General features: G+C 41.4%; 1 protein-coding gene and 1 long non-coding RNA gene across 2 annotated transcripts in view; one reads left to right on the plus strand and one right to left on the minus strand.

Moving 5' to 3' along the window:
* The window catches only part of GTF2F2 (general transcription factor IIF subunit 2), a 78,355-nt gene extending 63,154 nt beyond the window's left edge, over nt 1–15,201 (plus strand). Inside the window, exons 7-9 of the mRNA XM_041407305.1 lie at nt 5,676–5,775; nt 10,164–10,307; nt 14,846–15,201. Of these exons, the coding sequence (XP_041263239.1) occupies nt 5,676–5,775; nt 10,164–10,307; nt 14,846–14,965 (364 nt within the window). The 3' untranslated portion in view covers nt 14,966–15,201. The remainder of the gene's footprint in view (nt 1–5,675; nt 5,776–10,163; nt 10,308–14,845) is intronic.
* LOC121337284 lies at nt 6,457–10,156 on the minus strand. Its single transcript, XR_005952872.1, has 2 exons — nt 9,217–10,156; nt 6,457–7,824 (listed from the first exon to the last, which is right to left on the minus strand). It is a non-coding gene; the product is annotated as an uncharacterized LOC121337284 (long non-coding RNA).
* Nucleotides 15,202–22,781: the final 7,580 nt, after the last annotated feature.

Below are 22,781 nucleotides of genomic sequence, written 5' to 3' on the forward strand. Positions count from 1 at the left end.
ATGAAATTGTCATATATTCGTATGATTCATTGCTTATCCTTCAACATATATAGTTGAAGATGTTGACTTCAGAAAAATCTAATATCTGAACACATAATAATTACAGCACTTTTCTTGAAATGCCAGGGTTTCAGGACTTAAAATTAGTTATAAATCATATCCTGTATTAATAATATGAAACATTTAGTTATTTAACGCTGGCAAATACGCTTCTTAATGCCATTTTCATTCAGCACATGCTCTTCTCTGTCTGCCTGTCTAGTCTTCATAAATGGGGACAGGTTCCCTTTGCTTTGACTGCGCTGGAGTAACACTGAGTGTCTGAAGAACAGTGGATTCATCCATGCGATGGGGGCTGTCATCCGCCTCCATGGAACGTGAGACAGTAGGGCTCCTTGCAGTGAAACACAACGTGCAGAATGTTGTTCTTATCTTTGAGAATATATGACAGATTGTTTGGTGTAGCAACAGATTGTCATTCTTATTATTACATAGTGCGTGTTTTTACTGGTGTGGTCATTCTGGTAATTTCCTATGTTGTTTGTGCTTGAGCCCTGCCATGGGGTTGTTTTAGCAGGATATGCACCACAGGGTGCTGAAGTCCCTTAGTTCTCACAGAACTAGTGAAGCTTTTTAAGTTTCAGTATCTTATAAGCATGTTCATCTCTTGTTGATCATCTGCTTGCTTCTTACATTACTGTTATTCTTGCTTGGAGGGAAAGTCAAAAGAGATGATACCTGAACCTCAGCAAGGTGCAGAAGTCCAAACGAACAAAAGAAGAGGAGGTGTGAGGCTATATTGTTGCATTTACTTTATTAGTTTGTTTTGGATTAGATTCTTCAGGATGTACCTACTTCTGTCATGTTTGGGATGCTTAGCGAAATAAGGAAGCAAAGAAAAAGCTTCATGGCCCATACCAAGTATCATGAAACTTCATGTAATGCAGCTGTCTGTGCCTGGTTCTAGTACAAAATTACTGAGTAAGGGACGATCAGAGCATTAGTTCCCTGATATTGGACTGGAAACTTCTGTGAGCAATCAGAGAAAAGCTACAAAACTGTGCAAAGATGGAGAATTTATGTTTCCTCCCCTCCAAAGCTTTGGGCAGTGGGCCTGCTCTCTTCTAGTGCATCTCTGCTGGGTGTTACTGCAGAGAGGGAAGAAACACAACCTTTCCTTTTTTGCATCAGTAAGGCTGACTCCTTACTTACTGGTGCCCTGTGTACAGATAGCCAAGCACAAAAAGGTGCATGAACTTTCCTCTCCTATCTGTAAAATAATTTCTTTAGAAATGCAAAGAATTCGAGCCCTAGCAGTGTTTCTGATTAATACCTGCTTCAAATCTTTGAAACATTTGTTTTGTGACAAAAGATTAATCACAGTAGATTATCACTTCTAAATGTCTTTGGTTTATATTTTGTTGCTGAAAATTGCATGTATTTAAAAAACAATGAATATCTCTTCCTAGGAATGTACATACTGACTTCATCTGTCTTCTTGTATGAGCTTGCTACATGTTGCCAAGTCCTATGGAATTATTTCCAGTCTGTTTGAATGTTTTTTTCCCGTTATTCAAGTATAAGCACAATGTCAAATCAAAGCTGTGGTATGAAATGTGTTTTGCTGGGAAATGACCATGGTGAATTCGATGCTGTGCTGGTTACTTGCTGTATTTCAAGCTATATTTGATCTTGGGGGTGGAAGAGAAAACCACAGTGTGCAGGCTGGTGGCTGCTCCGTTGCTAATTCATTGGCAGTTTTGGGGAAAAAATATCTGCATTTTCTCTTTATTTTTTTAGGCCAGATATTAGCATGAAATATGGTTCTAACTATTTCAACAAGAGTTCAGTGTAAAATTTAATTCCTTGGAGCTTTGTTTATCATTCAGAGCCATAACTAAGTCTTTTAACTCCTGCAAATAATAATAAAGAGTAATAGGTAAAAAGCCACTGCTCCTTTAAATCAGTATCACCAGTGACTCAGAATATCTATTGATTTTTTTTCTTCATTCCTACCAGCAGTTTAGTTTAAGATTCAGCAGGTCCACTCTGAGAAAATTCTGCATAAAGCACTGCCAGATATTCTTGGTTTTAAAATTCTGTTTAAGAAATTTTAAATAATTAAAAGTAATCATCTCTAACATGTTAAAACATCTATCTAAAAGGCTAGTACAATTCCCAGTTTATAGCTTTTGTTATGTATTTTTGTGTATAATTACTGGAATGTATAAATTTATATATTTAATAAAAAATTTTTAGACAACACCTATGCATATTTTAAAAGTCAGTTATATTCCCCCAGACATACTACTCTCTGAATATAGCAGAATTGCAGCATGATTTTGAAAAAAACCCAAACAACCATGCTGTATTTTCCCTGCAGATAGTGTCTGTATCAACAAATCATCTGGACAAAATGATTATGGGCTGTTTGTCTTTATCCTTTGTAATGCACTAAGCAAATTTCAGTGCTTCATCTCCACGTGAACCACTTGCTAATTTGATGTTTATACCATGTTTGTCAGTCCCTTTATTCATGTGTTTTTGTGAGGCCAATTCCGGATGTGCATCAGCTATTATTCCACCTGGAAGCCAAGCCCAGTGGAAGGAAGGTAAAGGAAGGTAACCTGAGGCTCTGTGAAATCGTGAAAGCTGCAGAAAAATAAATGGGAAGGGCAGCCATCAGGGAGAAGAGCAAGATGCATGTGTAGAATAAAAGCTATTAATAAAAAGCTTTGCCTCCTGAGTCACCATGCTTCCCATACAAATTTCCATATTGGCATGTGGCCACTGCTGTAATTGTTTGCATTAAAAAGTAGTATCAGGAATGTAGTGTATTTTTAGCTCTCACTACAGCAGTAGAAACAAAAAAAAAAGGTTAGCATTTTACTGTAAGCCAGTTTTCTAAAGATCATCTGAGATCTGTGAAATGTGTCTTTGTAATTTGGAAACCTTTGGCAAGAAATATCAAAGTACAACACAAATATCTCTGAAATTCCAGAGACTTCATTTGTAGCTGATATATTTGTTACTTGCTGTGTATAGATCTTTCTGAAGTCTTCTGCCATTTCACAAACAAGCTTAGATGATCCCTCTCCATTTTCACTTGGTTGGCTTTCATTCTGTTTCCTAAGCAGGCAGTAAGTTTTTCTTTGTTTTTAAGATTATGTGCCGGAGGACTTTACTTGTTAAATGTACCTTCACTTCCATCAGCCTTTGGAGGAAGGCCTCTGAGAAGTGTATTAGCTCTCTTACACATTTGGTTTTCAACTGGTTTGGAAATTGAGAGGTTAACATAAAAGAGCTGAAATGCATATCCTGCATGGGTAGTGAAAAATATTAAGAAATAAATTGCTAGTGTACTTTTGTGCAAAGAACGACTAATTTGAGGAAGCCACACTGAATGGGGGTTGAAATTTCTTCTATTGTAATTTTAAAATGCCAGATCAGGAAGAGGCCTTGAACTTGAGTGGTGTCTAAAGTCCATGGCTGACAATTCATCATTGAGGAGTTCTTTGGCTGTGTACCTGAAGAAATAGAGATATTGTTAATTTACATTGTAAAGAGTAATGGATATAAAGGCCAGTGCAAGCAGGATTAATCATGAAGATAGGTCACTGCTGAATGTCTGGCGCTGCCTGAAAATGTGACACCATCTGATGTATTTAAGTGTTGTTAGGACCCTGTGCTGTAGCTGTTATGAGAAGGACACTGGAGCTACATTGCAAATCAAATAACTTAATCTGGTGCACATGAAGTTGGTGCAGTGGCCTTGGAGGGGAAGAGGGTGACAAGAATTCCCAGTTTGTCTCTAGGAGCCCCTGTCTCATGAAACAGAGCAGTATCAGTAAATGGGGTGAGCAGGAAATCTCCTTTATGGAGGAAAAATGGGGGGAGAAGTGATATGAAAAATAGCTAGAATACAGGAGAGGAAGAACTGGAAAACTCCCCAGATCAAACCAATCGGAACATGATGAACTGGAAAAAAATAAAAGAATTAGAGCCAAACTATGTAAAAATTAAAGCTAAAATATTTTAAAATTTAAAAAGTCAGTGAGACCAAAAAGAAAAATATTAAGCAATGGAGAAGTAGAGAAAAATATAGATTTGTAGAAAAGATAGTGATTTAGTTTTGGTCTCTGCCTTTTGTGAAACATGAGTTTAGAAGATCTTTGGTAACGTGATAAAGAAAATCTTTAAAATCATTTAGTTAGATTGAAGGCCAAAAGATAAACTCTTGTGATAAGCAAAAAATGTTCACTGTGCATTTACCTTCCAATTGATTTTCCTTCTTCCTTTTGCAGACTTGTCTTTTTTTCTGTAATTTTAACTACTCTTAAGCAATCATTGCCTCATATTCTAAATTTTTATGTTATAAAGATTTGAGAGGAAGCAAGTTTATCTATGTATGAGAAAAAACTGCCCCCACCTACTGTCCAGCAATACCAGCTATGAGGGATGATTTTCTTCCTTTCAAGTTGCTGCAACTAGAGAATTTTTTTTCTTTATTTAATACTTCTTTCAAATGTAATTTATTTAGGTTGTTCAGATGTTAACTCAGAAACATGCTGAATTTAAATTCTATCTTTTAGGGTGTAAATGATATCTTTACAAAAATAAATCAGCGATCTCAAACATTTACAGTTGTTTCTAAAGATCTGTCAGTTTTATAATTTGTATGTTTTACACTAGAAAACATGCAGTTATTATTTGCATTAATGTCACCATATTTTTGTTTGGAAAGAAGCAAGCATCACTGTGCATTTATTGGGCTGTGTTATACTATATTTAGTGGAAATTGACTCCTCTGCCTACAAGATGCACCTTTGGAAACAAAACTGCTTCACAGATCAAAATCAGATCACATCAGATGTGCCATAAAGCCATTGTGTCTGAAAGGCCGTTGTCCTGTGCTTTTCTAGAGCTTGGTTTCTTGCCTCTTCATTTCAAGTAGAAATTCTTGAGTGCTAAATCTGAATTAAATGGAACATTCCCTCTACATCAACATACAGAAGCTTTCAATTACATAGGGATGAGCTTGACAAGATATCAACCAGTGACCTTCTGAGAGTCTTTCCCAAAGAAAATTGAAGGTCACCTATTGTTATCTGTGTGATAGAGAATTAATTGCACATTGATTTGAAGCTGGGTAGGTTTTTCTGTCTTCATGTCTTTATAATGCCCTTAAAACCATTATTTGCACTCTCTTACTGTAGTGTAATGCCAAAGGAAAGGTCACAGAAATTTATGTTTTTACATTTCAATATCTAAGAGAAGATTGGTTATCGGTTAGCAGAGGAAAAAAGCTTTTTTCATGCCTCAGCCAGGTAAGCTGTGAGATTCTGCATTCATTTGGGTTGGGTTTGATCTTTTTTAAGAGCAAGGGCTTTTTTTCAATCTGGGCATTAGGCTTTTGCAGTGAAATTTGCATTCAAGGTTTGGTTTTAGTAACTTCTCTTCAGCTGTTTGATTTTTAGCATTTCAGTATCTTCTGCATTTCAGTGTCCTTTAGCAAAAATAGAGTAGGAAGTACTTAATCCAGAAGAGTGCATCTGTTTTGCCTTATAGATTGTTTGCAGCTGACCCTTAATAATGGCTGGTTCATAATTGCAGATTTTTAGAATTGACTTTGACTGTGTGCTTGTCTAAATTTATTCTTGTTTTCTTTTTTGTAGATTACAGATAGAAGAATCTTCTAAACCTGTAAGGTTATCACAGCAGCTGGACAAAGCTGTAACCACAAACTATAAACCAGTGGCTAATCATCAGTATAATGTAAGTAGTTTTTAGTATTTTCCCTTCTTTTCTTCAGGAAGAATTTGGCTTAGGACTCCAGGACTGCTCTGCTGCTGTCCAGCAGGTCTTTTGCTCACATTTGGCCACTGTCTTTGTCAATGCTCTATGTCACCTGATTTCTCCTTGATATTGTTTTCTGGGGATCTTCTTTGTGTCTCAAGACCAGTATCACCCTTGGGGCTAAGGTCTGCCAGTCCTAACTGTCTTGTGTTATCTGATGGAGGGCAGACCACCTTCACCCAACCCTTTTTGGTGGCTTTATTACATTCTTCCTCTAATAAGTTTTTAAATGTAATTTTGACATTTGTGGATGAAAGGCACTTCTGGCTTTGTGCTGTGAGATGCGGAAACGCTCTTTTGAGCCAAATAACTTATCATCTGCAGGAGGGTAAAGGACTTGAAAAGAGTCATTAGTATCCAGTCCTTTGGAGGAATTGGCAACAAGTAGAAAAGAGTAACAGCTGATAATTTTTCTCAGTTTCCTACCTTCACAGTACATGTTATTGGCATCATTGGCTTTGTCAATATTACACCCACACTGCTGTTCCAGATCGGTTGATGTACATATAAACTAACGTCCTTTTCCTTAAAGATACTCTTTGAGTATGTTGAATGTGAGGAACATTAAGTCATACTGAAAATGAATCACTGTGTTAGTCATTTAAACTTTTACACTTTTTATTAAGATTTTATTTACATAAAACAAGTGACAATATACTGGATGATATTTAAGCATTATTATGAAAGTCAGTCTATTGCCACAGAACCAGGAATAATAATTTCTCTCTCATGGGTCTGTTTTGTAGTAGTTACTGTTCAAAGTCTGCTCTGTATGTGGATGATCATACCAATATAACTGTTGCATTTCAGGGAATGCCATTTAACCAAAACAGTCACACTGATGTATCCTACTATGCAGATGCAGTTTTACATCAGTATATTGTTTTATGATGCTGCTGGTGTTCTTTAATTCTGGAATAAGCTTTGGTGGGGTACAGCTTCTCTTCCAGTGGGATGCTGTTCCATTTCCCTGACACCAGCATAATTATGGCGTGACTACTTTCTACAAAATCTTTCTTTTCATTAAGTCTTTCATTAAGGTTCAGGTTAGATAGCTGAAAGCGTATATAACTGGGAGAAAAGGTCCATGAACTTCTAAAACCGCTTGGTTGAATTTTTCTGCTCTTTTCAAGCAGCAACCTGCTGCATTGCATGTAATCGTATGGGTGCTGTGTTGGAAACAGACTGAGCTTTCACAAGAAAGAAATAAAAATGTACAATCTGTCATATATGTTAATATAGCCATCATCTGGGTAGTTTCTGAGGGAAGAATGAGTATCTACTAAGTAAGAGTTAATATTTGTTGAAGGAAAGAATATAAAATGGGACTTAAGTGTGGCTGCTTCATGTACCTATAAATGAAAATACAGCAGGAAGGAGGAGGGAAATAAATTACATGTGGATGTGGAATAGCAATAGTTTCTTTGAATTCAAGGACTGGGAAAAGTGATTAGGTTATTTTTGCAAGAAATTATATTACACCTAATTATTTTTTTTTTAAGAAACTGAAATTCCATTACAATATATGCTAAGGTTGTAACTTAGCATTTCTTCTCTGGGGAAAAGACCTCCATTGTATCTCTAAATATTAAATATGTTTACAAAGTTGCAAGGTTAATATTCTTGAATTCATATCCTGGAACCTTTCTGTGACTTAATTACTTTTCATAATACAGCAGAAAGGTTCTTCACTGGTTCTGGCTACCCCTTCAGAGGCTTCTTTGAGTGGTTTCTTTGTGGTCCTTTCTTCCCAATGTCCTGTACAATAGAGGTCCTGTACCCATGCTCCAGGAGACAAGAAAACCTTTAGGACTACTTTAAAGCGTCTTTAGGTGAAACTTCAGATTTATTCCAACTTCTCTATCACTTTTCTATTCGCTGTTTACCAAAGCAGTTACATCAGCTTCAGCATTAATGATACTTTCAAGAAGGCGATTTTGGCAGCTTTTCAGCAAGCTTAGCAACATCCTGGGAAGGTAAACAAAGAGAAATTGATTTCAGTATAAAGTCTTCTGGGGATAAACTCACAACTTCTATGCTAAACAGCTTGTTCTAAAATGGCCCTTCCTTGAAATCAAATAGTATTTGAAAGTTTTTTAAATTAAAAAACCACACAACTTTAAAGACATCTAAGACATCTAGTTTACAGTGTAGGTGCATTACATGATTATTAAAAAGTGCTTTAAGCCTACTACATAGAAGATCCAGTTTGCAAAGAAAACAGGAAGGAAAAAAGTGAAAGGCTGCATTGTAACTTGCTGTGAGCAGTGTATTCACAAGGCCAAAAAGAAGAAATCAGCAACATAAGACACCAGGCTTTTTTTTTTTAAGCAATTTTTAATGTACACTTCTATCAGAGAACAGTGGAAACTGTTGCAGAAGTTAGAGGAAAATGCTAGAGTATTGTTAATTAGAGAGTGGGCAACTGGGGCACCAGCAGCTAATAACTTTTCAATAAAGGGAGGGTTTGATATCCAGTTTTTTATGTGAGTTGATTTTATACATTGATTAAGTGTATTAGAATAGTCACATGGAATTTTTAAAATTGTCTGTTGGACTTCCAGAAGAAGCAAATGTTTTGACATGCTATTGTTTAAAGGAAGGCCAGTGTCATAGATTTATGTTTCTCTTCTCGTGTCTGTGGTGCAGCAGTTCTGCTGTGGATCCTGGCAGCCATGATGATGTACTGTCAGGCTGGTTTGCTTGGTGTTACAGTTTGCTATGTTGCACAGCTATTACTGTTTTGAAGATTTATTCTTCTTTAAGTGGACTGGCTAAAGAGTTAAATAATTACACTAAACTGTGTTACTGAATAAAAATCAATTACATGATGGTTTTGTGTGGTGAGATTGTAGCTTTTATAACACTGCATGGAGTTAGAAAAACAGACAAGTATTTAGTTGTGCACACTCAGTTTAAAGCAGAAGTAAGAGACTTCAAGCTACAGGTTGCGAACAATTGCTCTGCATCCAGTTTAATGATGTACATCCATTTCAGAATGTGAAGAAGGTAGTTGGCTGGCTGGAGACCTGGGAGCCACAGCAAAGGTGGCAATAGTCTTTAGCCACTTCGGTACAGCTACCAAGAGACAGGCTATTTTCACTCTGGGAGTAGGAGGGAGTTAGCTGGCAAGGATACATAGGAAAAAATTAATTGGGCCCTAAAACCAATCTTTCTTCTTAAAAATAAGATCTTTACTATCTAGTAGATCTGTGCATTTTCATTTCTAGGCTTTTCATTTACAGCCAGGCACGTGTCCCTTATTGATCACATGCATCTTTTCTGCTGTACATTGTGCCGCTATGGATTCACCCACGCAGTTTGTCTGAAAGCACTTGATGATTACATGACTTACACTACCTTCTGGATCACTTCTGTTGGTTCCAAGGAGCTGGCTGGTTTTCTGTTCCAGGGTGGTATTGGGAGTGGGTGGGGTGATGTGCTGGCAGGTGGCGTGGTTGGTGCTCTCTGGTGACTGGGGTTTGTTTGGGGTGTGCTGGTCTGTGCTTCTGATGATGAATCAGAGGAAGTATTTTTGGAGGCGATAAAAGTTTCTGTGAAAACATATAGTCATCTGGTGCAGATTATAATGGTTAAGTAATTTTTGATGTACAGTTTGAAGTAGGATGATGTGTGGCTGCAAGGGGCCTCTGCCTGCTTAGAAGGTTTGGTTTTCTGGGACTAGTGCAACTTCATGTGCGCTACTCTGGCTTTTCCTGAAGAGAAATCATCCAGATCCTCAAAGTGTGTCTTTGAAGATTGGTTGTATATTGATGGAGCTGATGCCTTGAGTGCTGCTTCTGGAGAAAATGAGGCAATGTCCAAGGGCCATTGGGAATATTCTTTGGGCAGGTGCCTGTTATGATTGCGGATGTAGCCGTGTTAGTCTGTGTGGATTTTCCCGAGCATGGCAGTTTGGAGGTTGTTTGACATCTGTCATTGTACCTCAGAAGCTGGTACCAACAGAGGTGGAATGAGAATACCATGTCAGTTTGGATTCTTGTATTTTTATTAGGGGTTTTTTCTGTGTTTGGGCACCTGCAGGCTCTATTTCTGCTGCCTTTTTTTTTCTTTTTTCCCTGATTAAAACAGATCCATCTGAGAAGTTTATTGTGCTGAGGACAAAATGCTTAGTTTACGTTCATAAAAGAATATTTGAATGTTCAAAAGAAAACTTTCCAGATGAAAAGCACTCAGTCATTGAACAGTGTTTTGTTAAATAGAAAAGGTTTTTTGTAGCTTAATGGTCAGCACTGAGAATTATACAGCATTACATATGAATGTCTTTAAAACATGTTTTGTAACAGATTGAATATGAGAAGAAGAAGAAAGAAGATGGAAAAAGAGCTCGAGCTGATAAACAACAAGTGTTGGACATGCTTTTCTCAGCCTTTGAGAAACATCAGTATTACAACATTAAAGACCTGGTGGACATAACCAAACAGCCAGTGGTATGTATTGCAAGTCTTGTAAATACAACCATTTTCAGTAGTTACTACTGTGTGTATTTTACATATCTAGAAAATAGTTTAGTATATATTCCGTAGAAACTCCTCTCTAAATATGTTTTACAACAAACTGAAATCACCAAGTTTTATGTTCAGCATTGTAGGACAGTATAGGATACCAAACTTTGTAGTGAGTGTGCTTTTTCTTGACAGAGATGGTTTGAATAACCTAAATGGTCTTTTTTATTTAGGTTTGCTTTAATACTAGGAACCAAATTCTGTAATGCTCTCATGTCTCCCCTGCTACTCCTGTCCTCACTGAAGCCTAGTTCTCTTGGCAGCTGTGAGCTTGTGTTTGTCTATGGTCAGCCCTTCCCTCAGCTCCTGAACTTTATTTTGGCACAGGGGTTGCTTTTTTTCTGTATTTCATGGAATTTGTATTAAATGAAAGGATTGTGCATATTAGAAGCTCAGGCATCATGAGCTCAGGCTCAATGCCTCCAAAATCACTGGATTTCCTTTACAAATAGGGTAATTTTTAGGTTAAGAGTTTAGGTGGTTGATATTTAGGAATTATTTGGGGGTTTCTTTTAAACAGTGTTTTGATACACAGACAAGAAAAGCAGCAAGACATCTGCATATGTGATGGGTTTTGTTGTCTTGCAGTGTCTGTCAGCCTCTTCATGTATGAACCATAACTTTACAGTTCTCTCCCTTCTTTCTGTGTTCAAACTTTCCTTGAGCAGACCAGGCAAGAGTGGGAGGGTGACAGTGACGTGCAAAGGACCTTCAGTGTTCTTGATGTTTTTCACTGCCAACTTCAATATCTATCCTCAACCCAGCTGCAGATTTCAGAAGACTTAAGGGGACTTAATTGAGTCTAAATGGAGCAACAATGTCACAGGTTGTTAGAGCTAAGGCAGAAGAAAGAACAGTAACAGCTGGATTATGGAAAAATACTCTGTAAAAAAAAAAAAAAAAAAAAAAGGGGCAAAAACTCTGTAAAAAAAAAAAAAAAAAAAAAAGGGCCAGAAATGAAGATGCTTACTAGTTTTGCTCACTTCACATTTAGAATGAAGTGTATCTCTCTCAGAGCCTTTGTATAAGTGAACAATCTGTTTGGTTAGATGCTGCACGAAGATGTTGCCCAAGTAAAATCCATGTAGGTTCACTGTGTTCTAGTGCCTTCAAAGAAACTTGAAAGTTGAGTAACATATCCATGTCTTCCATTCATTTATCTCATGAGTCAGCTCCATAGCTCTGCGGCAGAGAAGGTGTGTGGGTCATGGGAGATGAGGAGGAAGGAATAGGAGGAAGGTATGGAGGAAGTGGCAAGAAAATTTTAAGTGGGTTTTATTTTTGGTAAGAGACGTGTGGCAGTCACTATCTCGATCACTTTGAATGGAAGTCGGTACAGATTTATCTCATCTACCATGACATCAGCTTGCAGTAGTCACCCACGACTCCCTCTTAAGCCACTGGAGAACTTGAAGTTACAAATAAATAAAGGTACTTTTCTTATGTAATGGTAAATGTAAATAGTAAATTAAACCCTTGCTAAAGAATATGTTGCATGTTACACAAGAAGTTGCTGCCATCTTTATTTGTGTCATGAAATCGCAAAACAAGTCTTTTCTGAATGTAAATTACTGCTATATTAGGGAAACCTGGATTTATTCGTTTTTCACTCTAATGCAAAATAACAATTTGCAGTAATAGGCAAATCTTTCTGCCTACACAGATGTAAGTACTGAATGCTCCCTGGAAATATTGCAGTAATTCCAGACTTGGGTTTCATGGCTGAGAGCATAATACTGTCTGTGAGGAATCAAATATTTGTGAAGAATGGAAGCAGGATGGAGCCAGTGGCCTAAGAACTGTATTTTTTAAAAAATTCAGTAGATTGTTTGGATTTTTTTCTTCTATTTTAGCTTTAAGTAGTGGTTATCCTAAATACAACAGGGTTTGTTTCCCCCTTAAAGTTTCAGAAGAATTTTTAGAGCTTGTAAGTTAACTCCTCAGAAATTTTTATCCCATAATTCCATGATAACATTTCACTTTATATGGAAAAATATCATGAGGAAAAGTAGAACAGAGCAGAAGAGCTTTAAATATATGAACAGATCACCTACAGATGAGTTTCTGCCCTAGAATTATATGTACATAAACACACTGGATCCCTTTCTGAGAAAAAATTTTGGCCCCCTGATTAGCAATCATCAGGCTCTAAAATTCAGTATTTGCCATCACTGGGAGTAGTGTGGGGTTTCTCTCCATGGTACAGTGTCAGAGCTGTACTATAGTTCAAGATACATAGGCCAGCCTGGTGCAGTGCAGACCCAGGTGGGTTTCTGGAAGAAGAATTTATCCTGCAGGAAAAATCATAGCATCCCCTGAACTCAGCTCTTCACGCCACTTGTTCTCAGGGACAGCACAGCACAGTGGGATTATCTATGTTTCATAATTGTCTAAAAACTCCAGCAGTTCCGTGTTGTCTGTGCACACACAGTGATGTTTTGGGATTAATGCTCTCAGCTGCCCTCCCTAACACCTCTCCTGCCTGGTTGCCCCCTGCAGCAGAGATGGGAAGTGGCAAATCCTCAGCTGCTGCAGTGCATGGTTGCAGCTTGAAGTTCTGTTATCTGAGTCACAGACCTTACCTTGCTGTTCCGTTTGGGCTGGTTTTGTTCCATTTTGTTACACTCTTGGAAGTTTTGCCCTGAGAGAAGCAGAACTGCCTGGGTAATTAGGTCTGAAAAGTAGTTAAAATTAAAAATAGCCTTCATGTAGCAGCGTGGGTGAGTTTGGATGGGTGCTATGGAAAGTTCAGCCATAGTGGTTTTGCTCTGCCCGAGCCCAGCTGCAGCATCACAGCCTGTGACCCAGCTTCTCAGGCAGACTGATCTGCCAGCTCGAGAACTGCACATCAGTGTACCTCATGGCACTGAGTGCAGTTATGGGGGATTTTTTCCAGTTCTCTGTCCATGTGATCTAGAGCAGAATTTAACCTTGCAGCCAGGTGTTTCTCCTGCCCACTCTGCCTTGCTCTGAAGTGTCTGTCGGTGACACTGCCTCGTGTGCAGGGATTGCAAAGCAGGCAGTGGGTATGCAGGGGTGCCCATGCAGAACCTGCACACACCCGTGCAGAAATGGCTGTTCCACCTGCTCCCAGCCCTTTTACACCGCTGCCGTCGCGAGCCTGTGTCCCGGGTACCTGAGAGGAACAATGACGGCATCTCTGCACAGATGAGGTGTGCGAGGGGACGTCGGTGATCTCCTGCTGCCACCTGCTGGGGTTTGCATCCTGCGCCCCAGAAGGCTGAGGAGCCATCCCTGCACAGCGAACTCCCTGCTCCTGTGCCCAGCTGCTCTGCTCAAAGGAAACACCCTGGAAGACCCTAAGAAGCTGGTTCATATGCACATCCCTGACAGTCACCTTTCTTATGTGTTGGGTTGCTTTGCATACTTTTGATGTGTACCTGGAGAGGGAGAGTAAGGATAAGTTTTACTAAAATTCACTTATTTTACTGAGAACATATTTTTGTTCATGTATTTTCTAGCTTTTCCATTTAGCAAAGAGGGAAGGAATGTAAGGAACACATAGACAATCAGCCTTTCTTATTTTCCTGTGTCTTCAACGTGTATTTTTGGGTTTAATAGCTTGGAGTACGTTGATATTTAGTGGAACTGCAGATGCAGAAAATACAAGCATTCCAACAACTCCAGTTTAATATAAGCACTCCAACAGGATTAAATTGTTCAAACTTGAGCAATTATGAATTTAATGTGGGGATTCTTAAACTGTGGTTTGTAGTTGCCATGACAATCCACTCATCTCAGTCCCAATTAATAATTAAACAAACAAGCAGGCTCTTGTGACTCTTAAGAAAATTACTGGTGTTTATTATAAAGAGAGAAGGAGGACAATATCAGTGAGTTGTGTTTTGTCAAAGATTATTATACTACTAGCATAATAGCTCTACTTGTTTTGGGTTTTTTCTTTCTCTTCCAAGCCTTAATATTTTCTCAGACATACACTCAGCTCTCCTCTAAAAATGAGGCCATAATAAAATGCTTAAAGCTTTGCAAAATGGCATGAAAACCAACAGCTTGAGGCTTTGACAAAGTCTGAATAAGGCAAGGATTTTCAAGATAATCCCAGCCCAAGCAGGAAGAAAGGTCAAGAGCTTTTAGCTCAATTGGAGGAATTCCAGCAGGAGGAAGATGTGTGACATAATAGTTCCCAAGAGGTGCTGGTGACTTCATTTCAGCAGCCCCTGGAGTACTTGCTTCTCAGAGGGACGGCCTGGGAGCCATCACTTCTGGGGCTCCGTGCTCCCTGCTGCATCCCTGGGGCTTGCACTAATCCCTGCTGGTGCCTGAGGGTCGAAGTCTATCCCAGAGTCCTTCCCACACCAGTTAGTGCCCATCAGCCAGCCAGGCTGTCTGCCCCTTAGGAACTGAGTCCATGCAGCTGAGCAGGTGTGCAGGAACTGTGGCAATTGCCTGTCTGTTTAATTTGAACTTTTGTTTCCTTTCAGATATACTTGAAAGAAATTTTGAGAGAAATAGGCATCTACAATGTGAAGGGGACCCACAAAAACACATGGGAGCTGAAGCCAGAATACAGACATTACCAAGGAGAAGAAAAGAGTGATTAACTAAAATATTTATGATGAAAGAGTGATTGCACTGAGGGATCTGTGGTATTTACAGACAGGACTGAGCACAGTGCAATTCTGCAAGGATAAAAATAAATTAAAGCAGCTGATACTTTGTAATTTTCTGTAGCTTTTTTCCCCCAAGGAATATTTCTTGTATGTTTCTATATATGCTTTGTCTTTTGACAGGAAAAGTTTATAGAATAAACTTGTATTAGATTTATCTTTATTAGAAATCTTCTGAGTTCTCCTCTTACTTTTTCTTGGTAGCTTTGTGGCTTTTCCAAGTCTCGATAACTTTGATGGAAAATGTGTCTTAGAGGAAACCATAACTTTGTGGGTTTGCATTCCAGTGTAACCAGGTTAATACCCTTGGTTCTGCTGGCATCTTTCAGGGCTTTGTCTGGAAGCCTGCAAATGTGCACAACTCTTTGTGCACTGTTTGTGTGGAATGGACATGACACTCCTCCTAGTATCAGGCTTTAGGAAGAGCAGCCACAACCATGGTGCTCATCACAATCCTTAGATTCCCTGGGAACAAACCAATGCAGCTAAAAATTCATAGTCAGTGGGAAGATGTCAGTCCCCTCCATGTGATTACTGAGAAAAAAATGTCTGTTAGGTACAGCAAGGAACAGTTTTTTGTTTGGTTTGGTTTTTATGCTGATACCTATGTTCTGTTTAAGCATATCAATAAAAGTATTATTTTAATTTGTACCACCCAATATTGACTTGAACACGCTGTGATTTAGGTGGCATCAGTCTGAAGTGTTTTTTCAAAGCATGCTTTTATGGCTTTGCCACTGGGTTCCTCTGTGGTTTGGGGAAGATTGCTAAATGTGTCTGTGTCTCTGTTCCCCCATTTTTGAAATGCACACTGCAAGGGTTATTCCTTCAACATCCTTTTTAGGAGGGAGCAGGGAAGGGACTAGTTAATTATATTCTCAAAGCTTTTATGTTAAAGAAAGAGCAAAAAACACAGAGTGGGGCTAACCTCATTATTATACCTGTAGATTAAGCAGGTGAGGTTTGATAGCTCAGCTTTCACATTCTCTCATGGTGTATGCATGAGAATGCAGACTCTCACACTCCTTCAGGTGTATGCATCATTTCTGCTCACCCTAATGACACAGGAGGTCTGTGTGAGAAGCAAACATTCCATTATTGGTCCACGTGGAAGCAATGAAAGGCTTGGGAGTGGTCAAGTGCTTTCAGAGGTTTGTAAAACAACTCTTATACATAAGTCACACAGTTTTGCTCAGTTAATTTTTTTCTAGAGTTGTTTGTGTAGGTATCTCTCTACAGTTACACTTGGGGCTAGTGCTCAGCGTCCTGTGGCATTAAGTGCCCAGTTCCCAGGAGAGGGACTGCTGAGGTTGAAGAGCAGATCACATTCCAGGGGGGTGTGTGCTTTCATAAATACTGCCACGGACTCGTGTCTCCTCAGGCTCTACAGCAGGACCCAGCTGGCAGATGGCTGCAGGAGCCATCTGAGGATGCTGAGAGGAACGCAGGAAGTCAGCCTTTGTGTCTTGCTGTGGAACACCATGTGCTCCCGGGCAGTAGCCAGGGCCTGCTCACACTGCTGTCCTCGTCGTACTGCTCGAGTCCTCTGTGGACTTGTGCTCAGGGATGTGTAGGATGAGAGCTCTTGCCTTTGATGAGCTGGGCTCTTCTGTGGGATGCGTGTTCTATTTCAGCAGGTGAAGCTGAAGCACCCAGAAAGTCTAGGTAAGCTTCTCCCTTGTATTCCCCCTCATATGGCCCTCTAAAACCATGCAGGGGGATGCATGCAATCCTGATTAAGTAGTGGTGTAATTCCTTACCACAGGTAAAAATGACTGTGACATTCCAGAGGGAAATGGTTACCTTGAGTGGAATCCCCAGCAGGATTAGTTTAGCAGGAAAGTTTTGGATCTGCTTGTATTTCTGGTTTTATGTGAGCTGCTTCAGTTTGTCTTCAGTCGAGAGGGACATAGTCAGCATGAAATGCCTGAACATGTAAGGAGGTATTTTATTGATCTGCAGAGTGCCTTTGGACAGGGTGAATAAGCTCTGCTCAGGAGTAATGCAAAGTGTGCAGAGCACTCCGTTTTTTATGGGGTTTATGGTCTTTGCAAAGGGCTGATTTTTTTTTATGGGTATCATTAAAACATGCAGAGTGCTAGAAGTAAACAGAAAGAAGAAGCAGTGGCATTTTTAACCAGCGAGCAACTAGAACAGCTGAGGAATGCCAAGGTGTACTGGTTTGCTTTCAGCCTTCTGTGAAGTAACACTAGTTACAAATAATGAGGAGCAGGACAGTGAGGAAACACCATTTCAAAAATGGAAATGCTGTATCAGAGTAAACTAAGAAAAGATAACCAGTGGAGAGTCCAGAAGCCAGATAGCTTGTGAGCTACTTTTTTACCTGCTTTCTGCATGATTTTGAAGTTTTTCTAGCATGTTAGGGTGTCATTGGAATTTTAGCTTCAAAAGCTGCCACAAAATCCAAGTGGCATGAGAGTAGGTAACAATGAGCCCACAGAAATGCTGATCTAGAGCATGAAAGATGCTCTCCTGTCTGGCAGCAGGACCTGTGCTGTGCATTCAAGGGCTCTGCTGGCTCCTGCCTGGTGGAGCACATGGTAAAGATGAAGGTGGAGTTTTTAGGTGCCCTTAGCAGGTCAACATCCAACCTGCAGCTAAGCCATGGGATCTTACAGTACAAACCATTGTAGACAGAAGCAGCAAGATAAACATGCTGCTATGAGCCCCATATTGTACCTTCTGCAGTAACCCAGGGCACTGCAGGACTAGTCTAAATTCATGCAAGGCTGGGATAATGACTGAGAATTTGGGAGAACCTCGTTTGGATCCATTGCTTAATAACCAGCAAAACCTCTCCAGCTCTGCTGTGCTTGTTCTGCCCGACGTCCTTACACAAGTGCTGTTGGCAGGATTGCCATCTGCCAGAAGAGAGAAGGAGGCTCAGGGCGTTCAGGTCTTATTCCCTGGCCCCCACATTTGGATTAATTTAAACTCTGGACATGCAGCAGTGATGAACAATTCCCTGCTGATCTTCCCATTTGCTGCTGTCCCTGCTCGACGCTCAGCTCCGCTCATGCAGATGTTCTTGAATATTAGCAGTGACAACGCTGCTTGGCAAGCGGGTCCCACAGGCATGAGCAGAAGTTTCTGTGTGCTGAATGCCATTAAGTGAGATTAAAAGCACATCCACTCTCCAGCCTTGCTTGACCCGAATGACCAGTTTGAGTCATTGGAAATTTCATACACGGTAAGCTCAGCAGGGACCTGAGCAGACACAAGGTGACAGCCACCCCTTTAGAGATCCCCTGCTCACTCAACCTCCTTTCTCTTTTGCCCAACCCCAGAGAAATTCTCCTCCAGAGAAGGAGAATCAAAGTAAAACTCGTATGTTAAGAAAGAACAGTTCAATAACTGAAAATTAGCAAAATATAGTAATAATGGTAAAAAATATAGAAATTTTAAAAGGGAAAAACAAGTGATGGACAATACAAGTGCTCATCACCCTCTGACTGATGGCAGACTCCCCCCTTATGGGTAAGTCCCCCCCAGTTATATACTGGGCGTGGCATTCTGTGGTGTGGAATATCCCTGGTGAGTCCAGGTTCTCTGTCCTAGCTGTGCTCTCCCTGCCCTGTTTCTTTTGTATCCCTTCTCGCTGGCAGTACATGAGACAACAGAAAAATGTCCTTGACTTAGGGTAAACACGACATAGCAGAAAAACAACATCGGTGTGTTACCAACACCGCGACGATTCTGAATCCAAAACACAGCATGGCAACAGCTACCAAAAAGAAATAAACTCAGAAATGAGCACAGCTGAAAATCAGGACACGGGGTACTGGCATGGCACATGCTGCTGGGGGCAGCTGCAGCCGGCGGGAGAAGAGCCGAGTTGACTCCCTGAAACACCTTTTTGTGGGCAGCGTGAGGGAGCACCAGCAGCTGCAGGCAGTTCTGTGGCTGCAGCAACCACACAGCTGCAGGGACAGCGAAATCATCCCTCCCCACTGCCACAGGAGGGGCCCAGGGCACCCAGCTCGGGTGCAGACACAGCTGTAGGTAGAGCAGCTGAACCTCAGCCCTGGAACCAGACCAGCAACAGTGGGGGTTTATTAGCTGAGGACAGGAGTACCCAGCTTTACATGGCCATTTTTCAACCACTCTGTTAGAAATAATTTGGGACGCTGATCTTTAAAAAACTTTCTCAACGTCTATGTTCATGGACATTCCCTATTAAAAAAAACCAAAACATCTGGACTGCTTTGTGCCAGCAACATCTGCACCTTGCTGAGAATACGAAAAAAGAGGATTGCTCTCCGAAATGCCAGCAGTGCTTCCCTCCTACTGCTGCTGGTTACAGATGGGGAGGTGAATCCCAGCTGTTAGCTCCCAGGTTAAAGTGTGGGCTGCAGGGAAACAAAACTTCAGCATTTTATCTGTGTGTCCAGCTGCTACCACATTGGCAATACTGCCATCACACAACCAAAATGTTCTTAAAAAGGTCCTCAAAGGTCTTTGGATCCCTTCTGCCTGAGGTGGAAGGTGATGAATGCAGCTCTAGTGGATTAAAATGCCCAGCAGCCATGTGCATCCTCAACATCCCACCCACTCCTGCAGAACACACTGGCAGGGTTGCCAGCATTTGCTGGCGGCCAAAAAAAGCTCCCTCAAGCCACCAGCCCTGGCCACAGGCACTTGGCTGTGATCTTTGCACAACAGCTTCCTGCTGCAGGTTCAACCAAAAGACAGCAAGACACAGGGACTGCAAACCAGCAATATTGTGCTCTTGTGAATGGATTTGGTACTGTTTAGGGCAAAAACTTCCAGGCTTGGCTAAGGTTTTTTCCTCCTACAAAGACATTTATCCCTGAGCTAATGAACGTGTCGTTTAACTGCTGCTCTCCCACTGCCAGCTACAGGGACACAGAGAGTTCCTGGTCCAGAGCAAAGCGTCTCAGCTTACAATGGCAGCGACACCCCAGAGAAATGGCTACAGACCTAAAGCACATATGGAGGTTCACAGGAGCAGAGAGGCATCCTGTCTGCTCCAAGCGAGCAGCAGAGTATGAGGAAGCAGAAGTATCTTGATGTGGATAGTATTGCTTTTTAATGAAAGCATCCTCCCTGTACCGCTGCCCACTGCCAGGATTGAAGTGGGCAGACCTGTGCCAGCCCAACAGCCAGAGACTTGCTTAGGGAAGTAAGCAAATTACAGTTTTTCCATTTTTTCCAAATTAAAATAAAAATTTAAAAATCAGTCTTATTTTATTTGGTAACAACTATGTCCTGTGCTTATTGTAACTGCCTTCTGGCTGTGAGCTAAACTGAGTTAAAAAATAAATTCACAAAAAAAGCCCCCAACACCAATCAGATCCAACTGCGTTTCCTACACACTTTCATTTAGAATCTTCCTTTTGCAGGTTCTCCCTCCTTGTGCCAAAGCTGAGGGCTGCACAAGGCTCAAAGACCATCACCCACTTGGGCTCTGGCATCCACCCCCAGCTCAGTGGGCAAAGCTGGGCACCCCAGAGGGACAGTGGGGACACCAGTGCCTCTCCCAGAACACCAGATGTTCCCTGCATTGCACGAACACCCCCAGGTCTGCACCCTTTCTCCTCAAAGCAGGTGGCCAGGCAGCAAAATGGACATTAATATCAGTCACTGGGGCATGGAAAGTGTTTGGGGTTTTTTGCTTGCTTCCAGAGGGCAAAAATGGAGTAAATTTGTAGGTGGGGTAGCAAAACTGTAAGACAATAAGCAGACATTGAGGGCAAAAAGTTAAGGAGACCATGGGACATGTGCGGAGCAAAGCAGCTGCTTCCCTCAGCCCCAAGGCATCACTCCTTTAACCACAGAAGCATGAAACTAGAAAGGCAGGTTTTTCACTTGTAAACAAATCAACCTCCTGTTAGCATCCAGCTCATAGTGGGTGCAGGAGTGGCCTCCTGGCCCCACAGAGCCTGAGACCCCAGCCAGCACAAGGGAGGTTTCTACCCAGCTGCTTAACCTGCTCCATGAGGCTCAGGGAAAATGCAATTTGGATCCTTCCCAAATCCAGTGAAGGTATCTTTCCAGGAATGCGAGATGCAAGCCTGATAAGCAAGTTTTAAAACAAGACTGGGTTAAGTGTTAAAGCTGTCCTTCAGTTCTGGCTGTATTTTAAGCAGCACCAGGCTAATTTGTTATCATGGGGGATTTTATCAATTTAATAACTCCAAAGCTGTTGTCTGAAGTATGAAGACTTTCCTTTCCAAACCACTTCAGCTTTTCAGCCCAGAAAAGAAACAGCTGCTTGAGATGAAGATGGGTCAGAAGAGGAATTACGCTATGAGGAAATACGCAGACTTCCTTCCCAACGCAGAGCTGCGTCATGGACTGTGGACAAGCGCATTTACCAGCACGGGCCTCCCCTTCACAGCATGCAGCAATTCCCACCTCTCCCTCACCCCGACTGCACAGCAGGCAGCTAGCACAGCAGTGCAGCTGCAACAGCTTGGCACTGCCGCAGTCCTTCCCTGCCACACCCTCCCTGGTGCATCTGACAGACGTGATGCTGCAGAGCAGCAAGGCTTATCCTCTTCCCTGAGAAACTGAATGCAGCAGTGCATTTTTGGGAAGTGCAGCTCACTGAAGACACAAACAAAATCCTGCATCTCCAGAGCCTTTGAACTGACACTTCCTTACAGCAGGCTGAAAGGAGCCTTCCCACCAGAGGCTGTGCCATGCAGAAAAGCACACCTGCTTGGAGCACAGAACTCCCTAGTTAGGAATGTTTGCACACAGCAATTAAATACCCCAATGAGCCTGGAGTACAGACAGGATGACACACAATTTACCATTCAACCAAGCAGCAAGGCTGTGTTCATCGTGCTTTGAAGCACCTGCTTTTCAAAGCAGCTCCCCATCTATACACAGGTGCCACGTGGCAATTTGCTCCAGGCTGGTGCCCAGGGCTCCCAGCCTTGGCAGGACCAGGCAGCACGGGGAGGAGTCATTTCCACTCCCACATATCAGCTCCAGAATTTTAAACACTGAGTCACAGGAAGTGGGAGCCAGGGCTATGAGGGGCAGCACAGGCATACCAGCACTGCCCTGCCCACACTAACTTCACTCAGCTGAGGACTGCTTCCTCTCCCTCTCTTTTAATGCTGCCATTTTTAATGAAGAACATCAGGAAAGGGAAGATAACATCCTCACCTGGCCCCATTAAACACATCCTCTGCAAGAAAAGCACAAGCTGCCTCAGTGACTTTATCTACTAGGTTTGAAATTGCCTCCCAGCCTCAATGGATGAAGCAAGCTACACCAAAATTGTACCTCATCCAGCACAGCTGACCCAAAATCCTTTATTGAATAAGCTTAAAAAAACAAAAAAAAATTAAAAAACCCTTATATAAAGTTCCCACAGAACTATAATAGGGTGTATTTAACCAGACAGGAGCCTGGGAGATAACTAGGGCAGGTTCCACTCCCTCCTCCAGTCTCCCACTCCTCCCAGCCTTCTGCCACATCTATCTCACCCCTGCAGAACCCCCCACCACCTCCACCCTCCAGCACCAGGGGCCAAAAATTGACACAAGACAGCAAAGATGTGAAAACTCCAAAAGAGATAAACAGTTAGCAACTGGGCCGTGCCCTCCCCTTTCAGGCACCTTAACCTCCTATGCCTCTGCCATCACTGCAGCAGGAAAAAAGTTAATGATTAGCAGGCCAAGGCAACATCCCTGGTCAGGAACAGGGTCAGCAGCAACAGACATCCCCTTGCTCCAGGTAGGGCTCTGAAGGA

The sequence above is a fragment of the Onychostruthus taczanowskii genome, unplaced genomic scaffold (genome assembly GCF_017590055.1).
Source record: "Onychostruthus taczanowskii isolate IOZ18803 unplaced genomic scaffold, ASM1759005v1 scaffold26, whole genome shotgun sequence".
NCBI classification, from domain to species: domain Eukaryota; kingdom Metazoa; phylum Chordata; class Aves; order Passeriformes; family Passeridae; genus Onychostruthus; species Onychostruthus taczanowskii.